Source organism: Carassius carassius, chromosome 39, assembly GCF_963082965.1.
Source record: "Carassius carassius chromosome 39, fCarCar2.1, whole genome shotgun sequence".
NCBI classification, from domain to species: Eukaryota; Metazoa; Chordata; class Actinopteri; order Cypriniformes; family Cyprinidae; genus Carassius; species Carassius carassius.
The window spans coordinates 2,196,250-2,215,538 of NC_081793.1; the positions used below are offsets into that span (position 1 = coordinate 2,196,250).

The 19,289-nt window shown below is 35.0% G+C and overlaps 3 protein-coding genes across 4 annotated transcripts in view; 1 reads left to right on the top strand and 2 right to left on the bottom strand.

Moving 5' to 3' along the window:
- Positions 1-12,449, bottom strand: part of gngt2b (guanine nucleotide binding protein (G protein), gamma transducing activity polypeptide 2b) — a 198,419-nt gene extending 185,970 nt beyond the window's left edge. Inside the window, exons 1-3 of one of the 2 annotated variants that reach the window (XM_059530392.1) lie at positions 12,184-12,449; positions 9,819-9,907; positions 9,201-9,372 (exon numbers count right to left, since the gene is read on the bottom strand). In XM_059530392.1, the coding sequence (XP_059386375.1) occupies positions 9,247-9,372; positions 9,819-9,902 (210 nt within the window). In that variant the 5' untranslated portion in view covers positions 9,903-9,907; positions 12,184-12,449 and the 3' untranslated portion in view covers positions 9,201-9,246. Of the gene's footprint in view, positions 1-9,059; positions 9,373-9,818; positions 9,908-12,183 lie in introns of those variants that run through there. The other variant, XM_059530391.1, reaches the window with a different exon arrangement.
- si:ch1073-13h15.3 (inactive all-trans-retinol 13,14-reductase) lies at positions 1,001-6,597 on the bottom strand. Its single transcript, XM_059530388.1, has 7 exons — positions 6,249-6,597; positions 4,490-4,672; positions 3,066-3,307; positions 2,641-2,836; positions 1,549-1,746; positions 1,312-1,431; positions 1,001-1,221 (listed from the first exon to the last, which is right to left on the bottom strand). Exons 1-7 carry the CDS (start codon positions 6,403-6,405, stop codon positions 1,022-1,024), a joined length of 1,296 nt encoding a protein of 431 aa, XP_059386371.1. The 5' UTR covers positions 6,406-6,597; the 3' UTR covers positions 1,001-1,021.
- A 3,198-nt stretch (positions 12,450-15,647) lies between the features above and the next one.
- tmem101 (transmembrane protein 101) lies at positions 15,648-19,108 on the top strand. The gene is made up of 4 exons (XM_059530385.1): positions 15,648-15,831; positions 15,934-16,114; positions 17,274-17,420; positions 18,331-19,108. The coding sequence occupies exons 1-4, from the start codon at positions 15,701-15,703 to the stop codon at positions 18,637-18,639; spliced, it is 768 nt and encodes a 255-aa protein (XP_059386368.1). The 5' UTR covers positions 15,648-15,700; the 3' UTR covers positions 18,640-19,108.
- Positions 19,109-19,289: the final 181 nt, after the last annotated feature.

Sequence of the window (19,289 nt, forward strand, 5' to 3'; positions counted from 1 at the left end):
GCTAGTTTGCATTTATTGTTTTACTCATTTAAAACATATCATTTTGGTTTACTGCAAATTATGTAAGCTTACTAAATGCATAGTATTATATTATTTTATATTATGTGAATTATGGTTGTTGTTGTTGTTGTTTTTTCTTCCCTTGTGAAAAAAAGAAGTGTGCAAAACTGTACTGAAGAATTGTTGTTTAATAATTTCTTAAAGGTAGTTGCCAATAGTATTGCAGAAATGAAAAAAAGTTTTTGAAAACACTTTCATGATTGTTTGTTTTGACAAAATTAAACATTTTACTTTAAAGTTCACATTAAATCATTATGTTGTAACAATGTTTTGTCATGCACACTTATTTTGATGTGTTGACTAACAAAAAGCACTCGTGATGTATTGGATTATTTTTTTTACTTTAATAAGTTATTTGATATTACATTTAAAATTAATGTATGTTAGATATATTAGGTGTCTAATTACAGATATATTTAAATACATACAAGTTTCAATAGAAATTACATTAAAGTACATCTAGTTTACCCTAAATGCTTAAATGCTTAAAATTCATAAATATCAGAACATTCGGTTCACTTTATCAATATTTCAAAGACAATAGAAGTATTCATGAAATTACATATGAAGATTTACAAAAAAATGTACTTAAATTTAGCTAATTGCGTTAATATAAATATATAGTATAAACACATTTTAAATGAATAACAGATAACATGCAGTTAAGTGTACAAAAACATCATATTCTTTAAAAGTAATATTTTTTCCTTAATAAATGCTCTTATTAAAAGTGTACTTCTTTTTCATGAGGGTTTTATTAATTGTTTCACTTACTTAAGACATGAAGTTTTGGTTTAGAGCAAACATTATGTCATTGCTTTAGTTAGGAACAGTGATTACATTACTTACAAGACTACTTAAAAGTACATTTAGTTCTTACTATATGTACTGTATAGTATTGAATATTTTATTTCATGGTAAATCAGTTATGTATCTTGTCTTTAAATATTGATTCTACATTTTAAATCCAAAAATATTGTATTGTTATGTTAGTATGGTAATGTATCTTTTGTGATACTGACATGGCATCCATGTCGTTGGATTTGAAGAGCCAGATGCTGTTGGGCACGATGTCTAACTCTTCCTGCGTTGCATCAAACCCCGAGAACAGGAGGAACGAGGCTTTACCGGGCCTCATCATATCCAGACGACTCTGAATCCCTGAAAGGTAAAAAAAATAATCCATGTAGTCTCTAAAGAGCAGCTACACATTACAATATGATTTATTTGCAGCGCATAGATAGTGTTCACCTGGTTTGACTTGTATTTCTGGAGGTAAGAGTTTCTGGAAGGTGTTGAAGATCCCACAGTTGGAGATGATGACAGGAGCCCGAATCTCAACATGCTCGTCCCCTTTCTTCACTGTCACTCCTGTCAGTCAAACCACAGTGCAGGTAGAACGATGAACACATAAACACTCATTTCGAAGAAACTGGATTTATGCATTATTAAAGTTTTAATTGGTATAACTGACTACTTTTGTCTCACCATAAGCAGCTCCCTTCTTATCAACCAGGATCTGACTGACAGGAGCTCGGACCAGCACACTGCCCCCGTATTTCTGTATGACTTTAGTGATGTGGAATGGGATCTCACTGGCGCCCCCTTTAGGGTAATATGCACCACGCTTGAAATGGTGCAGCATCAGAGCATTGATCATAAAGCTGGAATCTTTAGGAGGCACACCTGCAGAAAAGAGTCAGAGATACTGGTTAACCTATGTTTTTTTCAGAATTTTCTGGACTTTTCTGATTTAGGGTCATGCATTGAAAGTGTCTATAATGGTGTGTTGGGTGGCACTGGGGGAGGTGGAGGGTTTATGATATTACGCTGCAAGATTGCTTACTATTTAAATGTTTAAATGTTTATAATCAGCTGACACTTTCATCTGACGAAGCGTACACTATGTTAAAGGCGTACGTTTTAATCGATAATTCATTAGAATCAAACCCATGTTGCCATTAAGAGCACCATGCTCTGTCTGAGCTTGAGGAAAGCACACACAAAAAATTCATTTGTCACATTTCCTTTCATTTAAAAACTATTTTTAAAAGCTACAATGTTTATAATATTATACACAGCTTTTTTTTCTTTTCTTTTTTTTTTGTGAGTTGTATTGAATAAAAATCATTGTTTACACCTGTGTGGTGTGGTCACCTGTCTGGACTCTGATCTTTTGCTACTACTCAATTCATTTATTTGAGTCGCATTTCTGCATTTGAGTCTTTTATCCCATTGAACCCTGATAATACGGTCTATAAATATATATATTTTTTAGTTTTTGTTTTTTTACACACAAGAAAAAATGTACGGTGATAGTGGAACAACTGGATGAACACATGAACTAAGGCATTCAATATGTGTACAGTTTATATGTGTATATATGGGCCATTTTATTATAGTACTATTCTATTTAAATTTACTTTTTATAAAATTTTAATATTTTCTATACAATTATGTATATGTTGTATGTAAAATATTACTATTATATTTTTTTTTTTTGGAAATTAAATTATTTAATTTTCATTTCAACACATGGTGCATGCTTTCATTGAATTATTCATGTACAGAAAGTCTCACCGTAGAAGAAATATGAGAAGATTACATGTAAATCCTTGTTGCTTGTCAGTTTATTGTTCATCTCAGTGGCATTCATGCCTGAGAGACTAAAGACGGATGAGAAGAGGTCAGCGATGCCACTTTTGAGCAGAAACAGAGCCAGCCACTGTGGAATCAGTTTCAGGATGGCCAAATAATGAATCTTCCTGGCTGTAACCTGTGAAAAAAAAGAAAAAGTCAACTTAGTATCATATGCATAAGTGTCTTACAAAAATTGATGATAAACCTTATCATCATGAATGTAAATTAGATGACAATTATTGTCCGACCGGTTTTCTAGGCAGCCAAGCACATTTTCATTGACCAATCATTCAGTCCACTAACTGCAAATGTAACTGGCACTGGTTTAGTTTAAAAACATGAGATGATGGATATGCATGCTCTACCTTCATGATCTTAAAGAACTCCTCCACAGCTTTGACATCATCTGGAAAGATCTTCTTCAGGTTCTGCTCCATCTCAGTCTTGCCACTCAAGATGGCGTAGTCTCTCCGTTTCTCACTGTCCCCAATCACAATGCTGTCAAAATGCTGCGGCAGCTCCACATACTCCAGCTGACCCTCAGTGATTTGATCCATAGCGACCTTAAGCAGACCGTTTTCATGCAGCTGACCGAAGTAGTGAAGACCTTTTGACATGCAAAATATCGTGATTTAATTCACTGACATTGCCTTTACCCAATTTAGAAGGAAGAAAAAAATCCCAACTGGAAGTACAAGTGTGATTTCAACTTTATAAACAAAGATTGGTTTAATTTCCATATTCCAGCTGATGAAATACACTACACATAATTCTCAAGATCTGTCACTGTTATTGCAAACAATTTATTTGCCTGGAACAAATACGTTATTTTTGAGTAACAACAACCAATTGTAGGCCTACTGTATTTTCCAGAAAGGTCATGCCGTTACAAAATTACATTGTTGAGAGAAAAATCACACATAAGTTGCATTTGTGTATAAGTGAAACTTTATTATTACTTTCAGAAATAATGTAAAATACCAATAAATAGAACAAAACGTTTACAAGAGCCTAAAGAAATAGTTGAAAAAATGAAAATGTACTGTAGTTGAGTTTGTTTCTTCATCCTATTTGTATAAATGTAGCTTCACATCAGTTGCTTAGCAATGGATGCTCTGCAGTGAATGGGTGCCGTCAAAATGAGAGTCCAAACAGCTGATAAAAAAACCCCCCACAATAATCCAAAAGTAATCTAAACAACTTTATGACGATGTCTTGTGTCTGTATAAAACAAATCCACCATTAAATTTTTTTTTTTTTTACCTTAAACCATTAAAATACAGCTAAAATATAATTCCTCTATCCAAAATATTGCTTTGTCCAGATAGAAATCTTATCTGAAGCAGCAGAGAAATATGCACAGATCAAATACCGTTTAGAAGCTAAACAATTCTGTCGGTGGAATTTGATGTGAGAGGAGAACAGGCGATGGACTTTTTCCACTGAAGGAAGCGTTATTATGGAATATAATGATGGATTTGTTTCTTACACACATGCAACCTTTGGCTTCACAAGTCTAACTGATGGACTGGAGCGGTGTGGATTATTGTGATGTTTTTATCAGCTGTTTGGACTCTCATTCTGACGGCACCCATTCACTGCAAAGCATCCATTGGTGAGCAAGTCATGCTACATTTATCTAAATCTGTTCTCATTTAAAAACAAACTCATCTACATCATGAATGGCCTGAGGGTGAGTAAGGTTTCAGTAAATTTTCATTTTTGGGTGAATTATTGTTGTCCACACATAAAATAATAACCATGCTCAGTTGAAAGGGATGGAACATACCCACATCAAACTCAAAACCCTTCTCAGTGAAAGTGTGACAGCAGCCTCCGGCCACGTCGTGCTGCTCCAGAACCAGGACTCTCTTCCCTGCTTTGGCCATTGTGGCTGCCGCCGCCATTCCTCCGATCCCACTGCCTATTACAACTGCATCGAGATTCTTTGGAATCTTCTCTTTGGTAAATCCTAAAAGTACATACAGTAAGTAAATAATACTTTATATGCATATAGGCTATTGTACTCCGTAGTGTCAGGAAAAAAGCAATAAAAAACAAATTTTCATGCAATCTTACGTAACATTTTACTGCAGAAACACTATGACTGATATGGAAAGGGAATAGTCCATTCCTGATCTGGGTTCATTCCCAGCATTCAGTGCTCAAAGTGGGTGAAACGGATGGTCGGTATATTATTATAGGTCTGATAAGTGAGTTAGTAAGGCTACAAGATATCACCAAGTACACCATTATCTTTGAGGTTTGTCTGAGATGTACAAGTGTTTTATCACAGTCAGCTAATCTAATTAAGATATCGGCATTGCCATTGACACACATGCTAATTGTTTTACAATAGCACTGACAAGACTTTACATAATTAGATTAGCTTAAACAGTCGACATGTTCTGTTTTAGGGCATATTATGTGAAATAGCTATAACTACTTTTCAAGGTAATGAGACATACCGTATGCATGTATAAAAGAGACTTATGCGTGTTATTGTGTATTGTAAATTTTCTATCCTGTAAAGCACTTTGTAACCAGTGTTTTAAAAGGTTGTTATATAAATAAAGCTTACTTATTCTAATTTAATTTTAAGAAATTCTGTAAACATTTCCTTACTCAAGCTATTCGAAACACTTCTGTTGAACACATAAAAACACACACTAAATACATGCATTAATAAATAGTAATGCATGTATCATATAGATCACATTTATATTTAAGTATTTTTTAAAAGACTAATCTAATATTAATAAACAAAAGGCCTCTTAAGTGTAAAGTATACTTTCATGATTATATTACTTACATTTAATTACATTTTAAAATCTTCTGAATTTAATTGTAAATAAAATGCAGTAAAGTGTCTGAAAACATTACCTTCAGTTTACAACGAAGTATATTTCAAGTATTTTATTTCTGGAATAAGAACGCTTTTTGCTAATATGTACTCATTACAGTATAAACTGTTTAAAAGAGTAGTCACAATGCTGCTAAACTATTTTACATAAATCAAATCAACAATTTTTGTTTAACATAAATCATTTATATAAATGTATATAAATGTAAAAAATAAATAAATAAATAAACAGGTTCCTCTTATTTAATCACAACTATTAACTTCTCTTCTCTGATGACGTGCATTGACATGTGGGCGGGGCTATAACCTGTCACTCAAATGAGATTAGCAAATGACAATGACTCTAGTCTTGAACAAAATGAAGTCCTGTCCTACTTTTTTTCTTATTCCACATTAGAGAAGAAATACTTGTAATTTCTGTTTCATGGTGACTTGAACTATTAACACGTCACTTTGTTTACATATAAAAATAATGCTGTATTCTGTAAACTATGCTTATGTTTCATAAGCTCCTTAAGTGCATTCAGCAGAAACATGCTCATATGTTGCATTTGAAGATTATTTTATATTAGATTGTCCATTTGCTTTTAAACGCTGCAGATTAGCAGAACAGGCTTAAAACACTCCCAGGGTCATTCTGAGGTCAAGGAAGCATTTAAGCATCTAAAGATCTCTGGATATTCACCTTGTTTCAGCACTTTGTCCCTCTTCCTCTGGTCCAGCTCTAAAGGTCCTGGAGGCCTCACTGACTCCACTGTAAACGGACTTGGCTTGCTGAACAGGTACCAGTATGTTCCACCAGCCCAAACCAGGACGCACACCAACAATATCAGCAGCCACATCCTGAAGAATTGAGTCTGTACTCACTTTGCAAAGTCAAAAATCGATCCGTTTTCTTTAAAAACAAAGACTGTTGCACATATAGGAAAGCTATGGGAGTTTTAAGAAAGAGATGGAGAAAAAATGAGAATGTGCATCACAGCGGAAACTCTCTGCAAGGACCCTTGTTGAAAGTCTTCTTTTATGTGCAAGCAAGGAGCAAAGGTCTCAGCAATGAGATTGCAGTGAAGCAACACTCAAGTATCAGAAGTAATCGATCAAGATAAGTGTGGTAATATTTAATACAAGCTTTAGTCAACATACAGATCCAAAGCAGTCCTCTTTATGTAAACATTTATGTTAAGGAGGCAAACAATGAATAATTCGTTTACTTTGTATCATGCACAATGAAGACCAGAAAGCGTATGGAGACTAGTTGAAAGTTACATTTTTTTTAGCAGTACATAACAAAATATCAGACCCCTAATAATTTATGTGAACGAAAAAAACTTTTCAGGAAAAGATATTCAAAATAAGAAGCTTGTTAAAGGGATGGCTTACCCAAAAATAAAAATTCTGTCATAATTTACCCACCCTCATGCAATTCCAAACCTGGACGAGTTTCTTTTTTCTGTTGAGTACAAAAGAAGATGTTTTGAAGAATGTTGCTAGTTGACGGTAGCCATGTTTTTTTCTCATAATATGAAAGTTAATGGCTACTGTCAACTTTCTCTAATTTCTGTTCAACAGAAGAAAGAAACTCGTACAGCTTTTGAACAACTTGACGGTGAGCAAATCATTGCCTTTTTTTTTTGGGTGAACAAATCTTTAATGTTGAAAAGTACAATGACACCTTAGATCAGTAGAAGAGATTCAGTTAATTCATGAATTTAGTCAAAAAATGATATCTTTATCAATCCTGCTGCAGTGTTCATGTGGCATGATCGTCTGTGGCTTTATCTTCACGACTGAGCTGCTTTGAGTTTTCATCTTGTTAAATTTAGTGTTACAACAGTGCAGAAATTGATACTTCTGGTTATCATGACCAGATAAGGTAATTAAGATAAGACTAAATTATGAAAAAAACATATTGTGCTTTGTATATGCGCGGTTTATCTATATGACTTTATGACATGCATCTATTGATAAGGTTTTCCAGGTCCAATTAAAGTAAGTGCAGGTCAGCCTGCTTGGGTTTTACATTTATTTACACACACACACACACACACACACACACACACATTAATATTAGCCTTGGTTACAAACGTGTGTTGTTTTAAAATAAATAATAAACATCCATATAAGCTTTTTGCTTCCTTACACATTTTATATATGTAATTTTTTTAATTTGTATTTGAAATTACAAATCATTTAAAGTCGTAGGCCATCTAACAGGGAATATTCTCAAAACTTTCTAAGAAGGTTCTCTCAAAGTTATGAACAAATGTACCTTATGGTCTTTAATAAACGTTCTCAAAACGTTAGCATAAAAACATTATTTATACATTATTCAAGGAATATTTTTCCTGAAATGTTTTAGCTGGATGTGTAACTTTTCTAATCATTACTTTCTTACTATGTTGCTTCAGAACGTTCTGAGAACAGATTCTCATCATTTTTGCAAAATTATCAAATAAGATATTTTTTAAACATTTTAAAAACTGACTGTTTTGAGTGTTCAGACAACATACAGAAATAACATTTTTATAACTTAATAGGAACATTAGTTAAATGCCCTTAAAACATATTTTTCTGAGCTGGAATAGCGATCACTTGCACTCCGAATGGAATTCTGGAAAACTAAGAACCGCATTCAAAAATAAACTAAAGTTGGGTTTTTCTCAGCAGTTCATCCCAATTAATGGCTCAGTTTTAAAACAGGAACTGGAGAGAGACGGTGGGGCAGTGCTACAAAGTTGGAAAAGAAGCTTACAGGATGAAAAGCTCAGTCCTGAGATGAGGATCAGAGAATGAGCTTAAGTTCTCAAAACAGAGGAAGCAGCTGCTCTTCAGTGGGACAGAGAGGTCTGTCACCCAAATCCCATTATCACAATGACCAATCTACCTGCAGATCTACTAATGCACGATAACACTCTAGCTTCCATGGCCACAGGCATCTTTTAAAAAATACCTGCATCAGATGCAATTGGAAAGGACATGAAATCTTCAGAACCATGTTGATTGGTGGTACACTTACACATTTAAAGGGACAGTTCACCCAAATATTAAAGTCCTGTCATTATTTACTCACCCTCATGTTGTTCCAAACCTGTATGACTTCTGTTCTTCAAATTTGTCCATACAATGAGAGACAAAACTACATTCATTAAAACATTGTCTATAATACTGTCAGATTCGGTCTAAATAATGTCCTGTTGATGGAAACCGAACTGTTTGGTTATGAACATACCAACAACGCCAATGGCATTGTCAAGGCACAAATTCTTTCTTCTGTGGCATATAAAATAAGACATTTTGAAGATTGTTGGTGACCAAAAAAGTTTTGGTTCCCATTGACTACCATCGTAATTAGTGTCTATATAACAATGGCATTTGACAATGACAATATTTTGACCTGAGAGTGAATTAATGATGACAGAATTAAAATATTGGTGGGAACTATCCCTTTAAAGTCAAATTAGGGATTTCTTTGACATTCAACCAGCAAGACATATGGTTAAATTGCAAAATGAGTTTATTTTAAAAAGTGACAGATAACAACATATCACAAAAAGGTATTGAATGACACGAGGACATCCTCTTATGCTTCTGGAACTGAATTGTATTTAAAACTAACGAAGAAAAAAAAAGTTTCTAGTACAAATACTGATGTTTTATATAAAAGTAGTAGTCCAGGACCGTTGCTACGTAATAATACAGCCTCCCTTCTCCTTGAATGGGTTCTTGTCTTCTGGGACGCCTCTGATCAGGGGGTCTTCGGCAGACTTCCCCTCAACAAACGTAATGATCTCTGGGGCTGTTGTTGATACCTTAGAAGAAGAATCATCAGGAAAATGGTTCAAGGATGTTTATTTCATTGACTGCCACCATCTCCCTCAGAATGGAAAACAAGTGAGTAACGCTTCAGAGGATGTAGAAGCAATTGCTGAAAAAAATGTCGGAGACCTTAAAGGGACAGTTCATCCAAAAATGACAATTATGTCATCATTTAATCACTCTGAAAACTGTGGGATTCTGCGGAACATAAAAGAAGATATTTTAAAGAATGTTGGTCGCCATACAGTTTCGGTACCCATTGACAAAAATGGCAATGGAAGTCAATAGGAACCAAAACTGTTTGTTTACCAGCATTCTTTAAAATATCCTCCATAATGTCGCCTAAGTCATACATGTTTGGAACGACACGAGGATGAGTAAATGATGACTAAATTTTCATTATTAGGTGTACTGTGCCTTTAAAGGTTGGAGTTCCTACCGCGATTCGAGGAGTGTTCACTTCCAGCTTCAGCTGTTCCAGCTCCATCTTCAGGATTTCTTTATCTGACATGTCCCGAGCCATCCTGCCTATACAGAGGAAATACATGAAAGATATCAGTGAAATTAAGCTCAATATTCAACATAAAGTCTCATAAACAATGCTTGTACAGTACACTGCAAAAAGTGATCCATTGTTTCTTTAACAAGACTTTCCACCCATAACATTTTAAAGGATTTAATCGATAAAAATTAAATGATGATTTAATGGATTTATGTTGATTCAGTTATGTTGTTACATATTTTTGATGACTAAAATCTGTTTATTTAGATGATATTTTGAGTGTACTGTTAAAAGCACTTAACAAAATAATTATAAAAATAAAGCTTATTATTTTATAAGGAAATACTTATACAACCCGAATTCCGGAAAAGTTGGGACGTTTTTTAAATTTTAATAAAATGAAAACTAAAGGAATTTCAAATCACATGAGCCAATATTTTATTCACAATAGAACATAGATAACGTAGCAAATGTTTTATCCACCTAATTAGCTCATTTAAAATTTAATGCCTGCTACAGGTCTCAAAAAAGTTGGCACGGGGGCAACAAATGGCTAAAAAAGCAAGCAGTTTTGAAAAGATTCAGCTGGGAGAAGATCTAGTGATTAATTAAGTTAATTGATATCAGGTCTGTAACATGATTAGCTATAAAAGCTTTGTCTTAGAGAAGCAGAGTCTCTCAGAAGTAAAGATGGGCAGAGGCTCTCCAATCTGTGAAAGACTGCGTAAAAAAATTGTGGAAAACTTTAAAAACAATGTTCCTCAACGTCAAATTGCAAAGGCTTTGCAAATCTCATTATCTACAGTGCATAACATCATCAAAAGATTCAGAGAAACTGGAGAAATCTCTGTGCGTAAGGGACAAGGCCGGAGACCTTTATTGGATGCCCGTGGTCTTTGGGCTCTCAGACGACACTGCATCACTCATCGGCATGATTGTGTCAATGACATTACTAAATGGGCCCAGGAATACTTTCAGAAACCACTGTCGGTAAACACAATCCGCCGTGCCATCAGCAGATGCCAACTAAAGCTCTATCATGCAAAAAGGAAGCCATATGTGAACATGGTCCAGAAGCGCCGTCGTGTCCTGTGGGCCAAGGCTCATTTAAAATGGACTATTTCAAAGTGGAATAGTGTTTTATGGTCAGACGAGTCCAAATTTGACATTCTTGTTGGAAATCACGGACGCCGTGTCCTCCGGGCTAAAGAGGAGGGAGACCTTCCAGCATGTTATCAGCGTTCAGTTCAAAAGCCAGCATCTCTGATGGTATGGGGGTGCATAAGTGTATACGGTATGGGCAGCTTGCATGTTTTGGAAGGCTCTGTGAATGCTGAAAGGTATATAAAGGTTTTAGAGCAACATATGCTTCCCTCCAAACAACGTCTATTTCAGGGAAGGCCTTGTTTATTTCAGCAGGACAATGCAAAACCACATACTGCAGCTATAACAACAGCATGGCTTCGTCGTAGAAGAGTCCGGGTGCTAACCTGGCCTGCCTGCAGTCCAGATCTTTCACCTATAGAGAACATTTGGCGCATCATTAAACGAAAAATATGTCAAAGACGACCACGAACTCTTCAGCAGCTGGAAATCTATATAAGACAAGAATGGGACCAAATTCCAACAGCAAAACTCCAGCAACTCATAGCCTCAATGCCCAGACGTCTTCAGACTGTTTTGAAAAGAAAAGGAGATGCTACACCATGGTAAACATGCCCCGTCCCAACTATTTTGAGACCTGTAGCAGAAATCAAAATTGAAATGAGCTCATTTTGTGCATAAAATTGTAAACTTTCTCAGTTTAAACATTTGCTATGTTATCTATGTTCTATTGTGAATAAAATATTGGCTCATGTGATTTGAAAGTCTTTTAGTTTTCATTTTATTAAAATTTTAAAAACGTCCCAACTTTTCCGGAATTCGGGTTGTATATAAAAAAAAACAAATGTTCAAAATCAACTTTAAAACAATGTTTAGAAAGTCACCATATATCAAAAGGCTGTGCATTTATAGAAATGATAAATGTGATTATTTGAGCATGTTTTACAAGAAAATACGATTTCAGTTTTTCTACTTCATAATTTCACATTAAATGCAGAGTGTTATATGGCATTTCTTTGTAATTACTTGTGAAACTGACCTGCAATGTTTGGGTGTAGATTGCTACTACACTAAATGTTTTTCACGGTTGCATAAAAAAAAAAAAAACACCATTCCTGGTGGTTTCAGCAAAAAAATTTTAATTTGACCATCAATTAAATTTAACACAAACATAAACAACAACAAATCCTCCATTTACCTGTTGAATATGACTCGCAGCAGCCAGAGAAATGTCCTGATGACTTCTAGGAGATCATCAGCGTGGAGGTTCTTCGTCCTCTCTGTCTGTGAACAGACTGAGCTCTGATCTCCGAGTCTTCTCCTCTATTTCTGTTATCTGGACCCCTCCTTCTCCTTGCTCTTTCACAGGTGTAGGGATTGATCCTGGGGGGGTTGTGCTCTGATGTCATCAATCTCCCCTGATCTCATTAGGATGGCAGCGAGGAGTCACCTCTAAACAACATTGAAATACTGCAGGAAAGGGCAGCGGGACAATGAAGAGTTCTGCCATGCCCCCTGAAAATGTGCATTGATGGAATTACTGTCAGATTTGAAGCAAGGATGAATGCATGTAAACTTCAGCCTAGAAAGAGCTCAGAGTGGTTCATATAACAGCAGGCTATAAGCAAAGCATTGGTTGAACATAATCGGACAGCAGAAGCAGTAGATATTCTTTTCCTTGTGTACATGTCATACTGTGCTGCCTTGAATTCAGTTGGACTCAGTTTAATATCTCCAGGTTTGTTTATACAGCACATTGTCTTCAAAACTATTTTTCATCAAACCAAACTCTGTTACAGTTTTTTGTTGTTGTTGTTTCAAAGCTCTTAGTACTAAGATCACAGCAGATCATCAAAAGTGCACTTTTTCAAACATTTCATCATGTTTTCAATTTTCAATCCACAATCACAAATTATCATTTTCACTACACAAAATTCACAATAACAGCCTTTCATAAAGCTCTTACTATCAAACTTTTCATTTGCATGTCTTCTCATTCAGTTTTACACATTTGTTTATTATTAATCTAACTCATCTTAAAGGTTAATCAGAGAATCATTTGTGCATCTATAGATATAGATTCAATAGACAGAACTGGTTTCCTATTTAGGGATAACCAAATGCAATTCATTATTTTAACACTAAAAGATCTTAGATGATAACCATTATGTTGTAAGTGCATGTGGAGAATAGGAGAATAGGCAAGGAACACATTGAATTAAACATGCAATGTTGAAAAAGAAAGAATGAAATAGTATTTTTTGTAAAACTTACTCCAATAATATTTTTATTTAACACTTAAAAAAATATTAAACAATGTAATGTAACTGTAATGGATGACATGCTATCTAGTTAATAATGTTTAAAATCAGTCATGAAGTAAAATATGAGGTTTTGGGCCTCTTCGGTCCTAAACTGAACATGCAAACTGAACTCAATCATCAGATTTCCTCAGGTAAGTTTGGCTGTAGTCCACTGGCATCATGGCCCAATAAACTGCTCAGAGCAGGATACTCCTGCCACGATCTGCTTAATAACTGTAATGCTTTCTTACATTCCCCATGTTGGAAAAACAAGACTATTATCTGATGATTAAGAGTGTTTCAAGTACAATGAATCACGTCAGGATAGTTTTGGACATGGCAGAGGAGGAAAACATTGCCAGAGACGTTCCTCAGCAGGCTTGAATTCACGCCAAACTTCATTTATAGTTGCGATGTGTTTCCACTCATACGTCTGTGCTCTTCTGAGTGTGTGTTGAACTCTGGGTAAGCCCTGGCCTCATGCACCTGTAAGCCGGTTTCTCTTGATCTGGGTTAGGCCCCCTTTGTACATGATTAGCAACCTTTATTTATGATGGATGAGTGAGTTTATGGAGTCTTTATGATTTCAGAACTTTTAAAAGTACATGGGTCACATTCATTTGAATTTTTTTCTGAGAAAAAAAATAATGACTATGATACATTTTTACTATGATTAACAGAAGACACCACTAAAAATGTATTCAGTGTTACTTCATATAACAAAAATAAATGAATAAATAACTTGTCTATATTTCGAACCAGAATCATTAGATGGCATTCAAAAACTATTTAAGACAATAACCAATAACTAATTGATTGTCGTTTTAAATAAAGCTTGAAACAATGTTCACTTAAACACTGCTAATAAATGTCACCACAAATAACTAACAACTAACAGTGAATTATACATGCAAATTTACTCTAATAATGTTTGCTTGATTTACAACTTCACCCTCACTTCTCACCAGGGTTCTCACTGTTATACAAACACATCAACTAGACTAGACTAAAACCTTGTTTTGGTTCAGACTTTATCATTACTGAAAGAAATTATGGAGTATTATATATTAAATTATCTTTTTGTCCGTGTATTAAGAGTTAATCTGTTATTAATTACATATAATATGAGTGATTAGCATCATAAAGAAAATGTAAAGTCAGTATAAAAGTCATTATGATATCTGTTGTTGCATTTGTATCTTTTAAACACTAGATGGCACTAAAAGCATTTCCACTGATCTCAATGTGCCAGTGAGTAACAAAATAATAATAATAATAATGCATTTAAAAAATCAGAAAAGGGTGTTTTACCTATATTTTGAATTTCATCGATTTGCGTTTTTAATTTTTTTTTTATTTTTTTGATGTAATAAAAAAGCAGTTGTTTTTAAAGGTTTTTAGAGATATAATTTGATGTAACTTTTAAAAGCGGTCATCGAGGGCAAGGTGGATCACAATCACAGTAGTATGACTAAATTTTATTTGTCTATTTTTATTGTTTAAATTTTAAGTTGTTTTATATTTATTTCTGCTTCAACTTTCAAATAAGTAATTTAAATAATTAATTAATTGAATGCAGCGTAATGGGGGATTCGGATCTCATTGTTCCACATGAAGAGATTAACAAAGTCTCTTTAAGGTGTAATATACAGTGTTTAGTATCAAGTAGCAAGGGTTAACATTTTCCAAAAAGTTTCCTGTGTTCATGAAAGGCGCAGTGATGGACAGTAGAGTCATTTCCGCAAATCGGTTCTTTTGAACAGTCCGTTTCAAGGAACCAATTCAGATAATTGATTTATGATACCTACGTCACGACGTATGTATGTCCACGTTGCAATGTGCTGATGAAATCTTCCAAAGATACATTTTTACTTTGCCAGTGTTATTGGAACCTTATTATCCTCACATTGTACTTATTCAGTTATACTGTAGCGTTAGATACAGCAATGTATAAAAATATTACTTTTTGGCTTTATTAAATATTGCAAAGAGGAAGAAAAGCGGCAAATTTCACATTAATGCAAGTTTACTAACAAATAAAACGCAAATTTATGGTTTTGTTGACTGAAATATAGACACATTAGAATCTTTGAATAACAAAATATAAGCATTTTTAAATATGTTTATATTTATATTATTTACACTTTCTATGTTTTTCTGTTTATTTTATTATTATTATTATTATGCATAAGTTGTACTATGTTAAACATCTGCATTCCGAAAGAAAATGAAAACAAAAAATTGTCACCTAAGTGTAATTTGTATTTAAACTATACTGATATTCATTGACATCTACGACAGCAGCTCGAAGACGAATCGCTCTACTGATTTGTTCAAAAGATTCGATTCAGGACAGCGATTCATTCACGATCCCTAGGAAGGAGATGATACTTACTTCCGCCATCCTGAGCCATGGCTGCTGCAACTCGCAAAAAAGCGCTGAGATTTTTCTCTCAGTTCGGAGCTTTTATCCTGACTCGGTTCGGCTTCTGGAACTGCTTCTGCATGTTGATGCTGTTCGCGGAGCGAGCGGATGTGAAACGGTACGTGAACCCCAACGGAATGCGTGCAGGAGCACAGTATAAACACATGGGACATGCACAATAGAACATCCATAATGAAATGAATGTTTCTGATCTTTTTAGGAAGCCAGACATCCAGGTGCCTTACCTGTATTTAGATTTAGGGGCTGCAGTGTTGTGTGCCAGCTTCATGTCGTTTGGGGTGAAGAGAAGATGGTTTGCTCTGGCCGCTGCCATTCATCTGGCCCTCAGCACATACGTGTCTTATGTTGGCGGACAGGTCCATTATGCAGACTGGCTGAAGGTAAAAACATTCAGTGTGGCTTCATCTGAACATAAGGAATCATTTTTGTATAACTTGTATTGTTGAAGTGTTATATCTGTGTTATTGTGGTGCCAAACAACTGCAGAAGTAGTTTCTGTGCTTAGTATTCTTTGTATTGGATTTTAAATGATTGCAGGAAAAAAGAAAACAGCTTAAATCCATCACAGAAGTTGTAAAACAAATCTAAACATAGTCTATAATTGACCTATACCAAGGATGCATGACTTTAAAGGGGTCATACTGTTTTTATTAATGTGATGTAGAACCGGTGGGCGGGGCTAAACAGACAGGGTTGGTTTTTCTTCTGCGGAGGCGGGGTTTAGCCACACTATTACATCATAAAGTGTCACATTCCACAACCTGTGGTTTTGGCAGATTGGCTTCAATAGAAGCTGTTTTTAGACTAATGAGACCGTTTTAGTTCTGAAGCTTACAGGATGTTTTTATAGTACGCCGACCTCTTACATGTCAAAAGGTCAAGGCTGTTGTGATTTCTCAGTTTATGACTGCTTTAATTTCTATGAAACTCTTTCAATCTGTATTTAAATACAATTTCCTTGAAAGTTTGAGTTAGAATAGCTTGCACAAGTACGACTGTTTACACGATTTATGTCGTAGAATAAAACTTGTTCACCACAGACCTTATATTTTAATAATTTTAAAAATAATTGTTTAAACCCATTGATTTCAGGAAGACGGAGCCAGAATCACTAAAATGCTTGTGTCCAGGTTTTGGCCTTTAAAAAAAAAAACCACATAGTCGGACCTCAAAACACCATTGATTAATATGTTATGGTTTCTAACATGGAAATTATTCTTCGAATTTGAAAAAATTACACATTTAGTTGTTGTCCTGCTTTTGTTGGTTTTCCTTTTTACTGTGTCTTTGACTGCTCACGCAAATCCATTTTTCATATCAAGTCCACCCAAGGGATTAGCCATCTGCAATATATTGTTATATAACTGCAGTAATATCTCTCTTTGATCATAATACAGAGGTCAAAGGAAGCTTGGAATGTCAGTCCTCCATTGCTTGTAATTCGATTCTGTTTTGAGGAAGTGTAAACAGTTTAGATTCATGTGAGACCAGCCACAGCGTTCATCTTCTATGTACTGTATGTATTCATAACCGCCGCAGGTGAGGATGTACTCCAGAGCCATGGCCATCATTGGAGGCTTTCTGGTGCTGGCCAGTGGAGCAGGAGAGGTTTACAGACAGAAACCTCGCACACGCTCGCTGCAGTCCACCGGACAGGTCTTCCTGGGGATCTACTTGATATGCATGGTGAGTTCATCACTGCTAGTCTCACAGAAACAGATCAGACCGTGCTGTCGTCTCATCCCCAGAGTTATGGAAAACCTAGGAATATTAGGGAATTATAATATGGTGGTTTGCAGGCCTGGAAAAGCCATAGAAATAAAAATGTTGTAATATAGTATTTAAAAGAGTCACTTTTATATGTATGCAATTAACTAAGAATATATAACACTTCAATTAATCACTACTTTAATGTACAGTGAAATAAGCATTAGTAATTCAATTAAAAACAAATTAAACCTTTACTAATAAACTTATTTTGTCATTATTAAGGCTTAATAGCTACAGGCTGATATATGAAATGACATTTTCCAATTTTGATTAACGGTTACACAAAGGATATATATTTATATAGCATATTTTTCGCTCACTTTGGGCCTCTGAATGTTGTTTTTACCTTTTACAAAACATAAAACACATGCAAACGTTTATATATATATATATATATATATATATATATATATATATATATATATATATATATATATATATATAAGTGGCCAAAAGTGAGCAAAAAATATGCAATTTGGTGCAGATGCTGATATTTGTATATATAGATGCATGGCCAAAACGTAAGATGAAATTCTAATGCTTGCAATATAAATCAATGAGATCTTTATAACACTACAGCAGACTGCTTACATTAAAAACTATTTAAACTTCAGTTGTCACTCTTTATCTCTTAATTTCTAAGAGGACATTTAATGCATAGTTTTCTGAGCAAAACATAATTGCAATGCAATAAAATGATGATTGAGAGATTAACATATAAACATTACATTACATGCAGATTGTGTGCAACAGTTGTCTCTGCAAAAATAAGAAATGTCCATATGAAATATGATAGTGTAGACTTTGTACACTATCTCCCCTCCAGGTTTACTCGCTACAGCACAGTAAGGAAGACCGGCTGGCCTACCTGGACCACATTCCTGGAGGTGAGATCACGGTCCAGCTCCTGGTGCTTGTGTTTGGGGTGCTAGCGCTCTCTTACCTCTCGGGCTACTACGTGCGAGTGGCATCCCAGATCCTAGCCGTTCTGTTACCTTTGGTTGTGCTGTTCATTGACGGTAACATCGGTTATTGGCACCGCACCTGCCACGTGGAGTTCTGGAACCAGATCAAGCTCATCGGGCAGAACGTCGGCATCTTCGGAGCGGTGCTTATTCTCGCCACAGACAGCTAAAGATACAGGGATATGACAACAGCTCTGTACGGGCAGTGCTTCAGACAAGCATGTGTCTCATGGGAACCTTTGCTGAAGATAAAGAGGATAATGTTCTGAAACTGACAGAGGTGAAGGTATCGAGGATACAGTTCCCAGCTTGCTCTGGAATCTGCAAGCACCAAGTCTTCAAAAGACTGTTTACATTACGTTTGTTTCCATTTTTAATGCATTATTTAAAGATTAAGAACGTCTAGGAGTCCTAAATGTTAAAATTAAAGTTGAATGGTGAATTAAGGGTAGTTTAGAAACACATTTTTGTCAGTTTTGATGTTCTTAAACTATATAGTAATGTGGGATTTTTTTCCCCCCATGTTACCGACATTTAAAATGCCATTGCAGCTTTTGCTGCTTGTATTTAGTTTGCATTCCTTTTATGCCTTCTATAAGAGCATCACTATTAAAAATGTTTTGTAAGGAACCTACAAAATCTTTTGATTATTGCATGACATTTTTAGATGGATGGATGGATAGACGAACAGACGGATGGATGAACGGACAGACAGATGCATGCATGGATGTGTAAACATGGATGGACATATGGACGGATAGAGTAAATAGATTTTTATTAAATATCACTCCAAGTACACAAAACTTATACTTAAGCAAAA

What these genes read in the sequence shown, in the direction of transcription:
- si:ch1073-13h15.3 (XM_059530388.1), bottom strand. Translation starts at nt 6,405, where the DNA reads ATGTGGCTGCTGATATTGTTGGTGTGCGTCCTGGTTTGGGCTGGTGGA. An exon ending in CTTCTCATATTTCTTCTACG is followed by an intron (nt 1,747 to 2,640) that starts GTGAGACTTTCT and finishes TCTTTTCTGCAG; the next exon opens with GTGTGCCTCCTAAAGATTCC. An exon ending in TAAGAAGGGAGCTGCTTATG is followed by an intron (nt 1,432 to 1,548) that starts GTGAGACAAAAG and finishes TTTGACTGACAG; the next exon opens with GAGTGACAGTGAAGAAAGGG.
- tmem101 (XM_059530385.1), top strand. Translation starts at nt 15,701, where the DNA reads ATGGCTGCTGCAACTCGCAAAAAAGCGCTGAGATTTTTCTCTCAGTTC. An exon ending in GAGCGAGCGGATGTGAAACG is followed by an intron (nt 15,832 to 15,933) that starts GTACGTGAACCC and finishes TGATCTTTTTAG; the next exon opens with GAAGCCAGACATCCAGGTGC. An exon ending in GGATCTACTTGATATGCATG is followed by an intron (nt 17,421 to 18,330) that starts GTGAGTTCATCA and finishes TCTCCCCTCCAG; the next exon opens with GTTTACTCGCTACAGCACAG.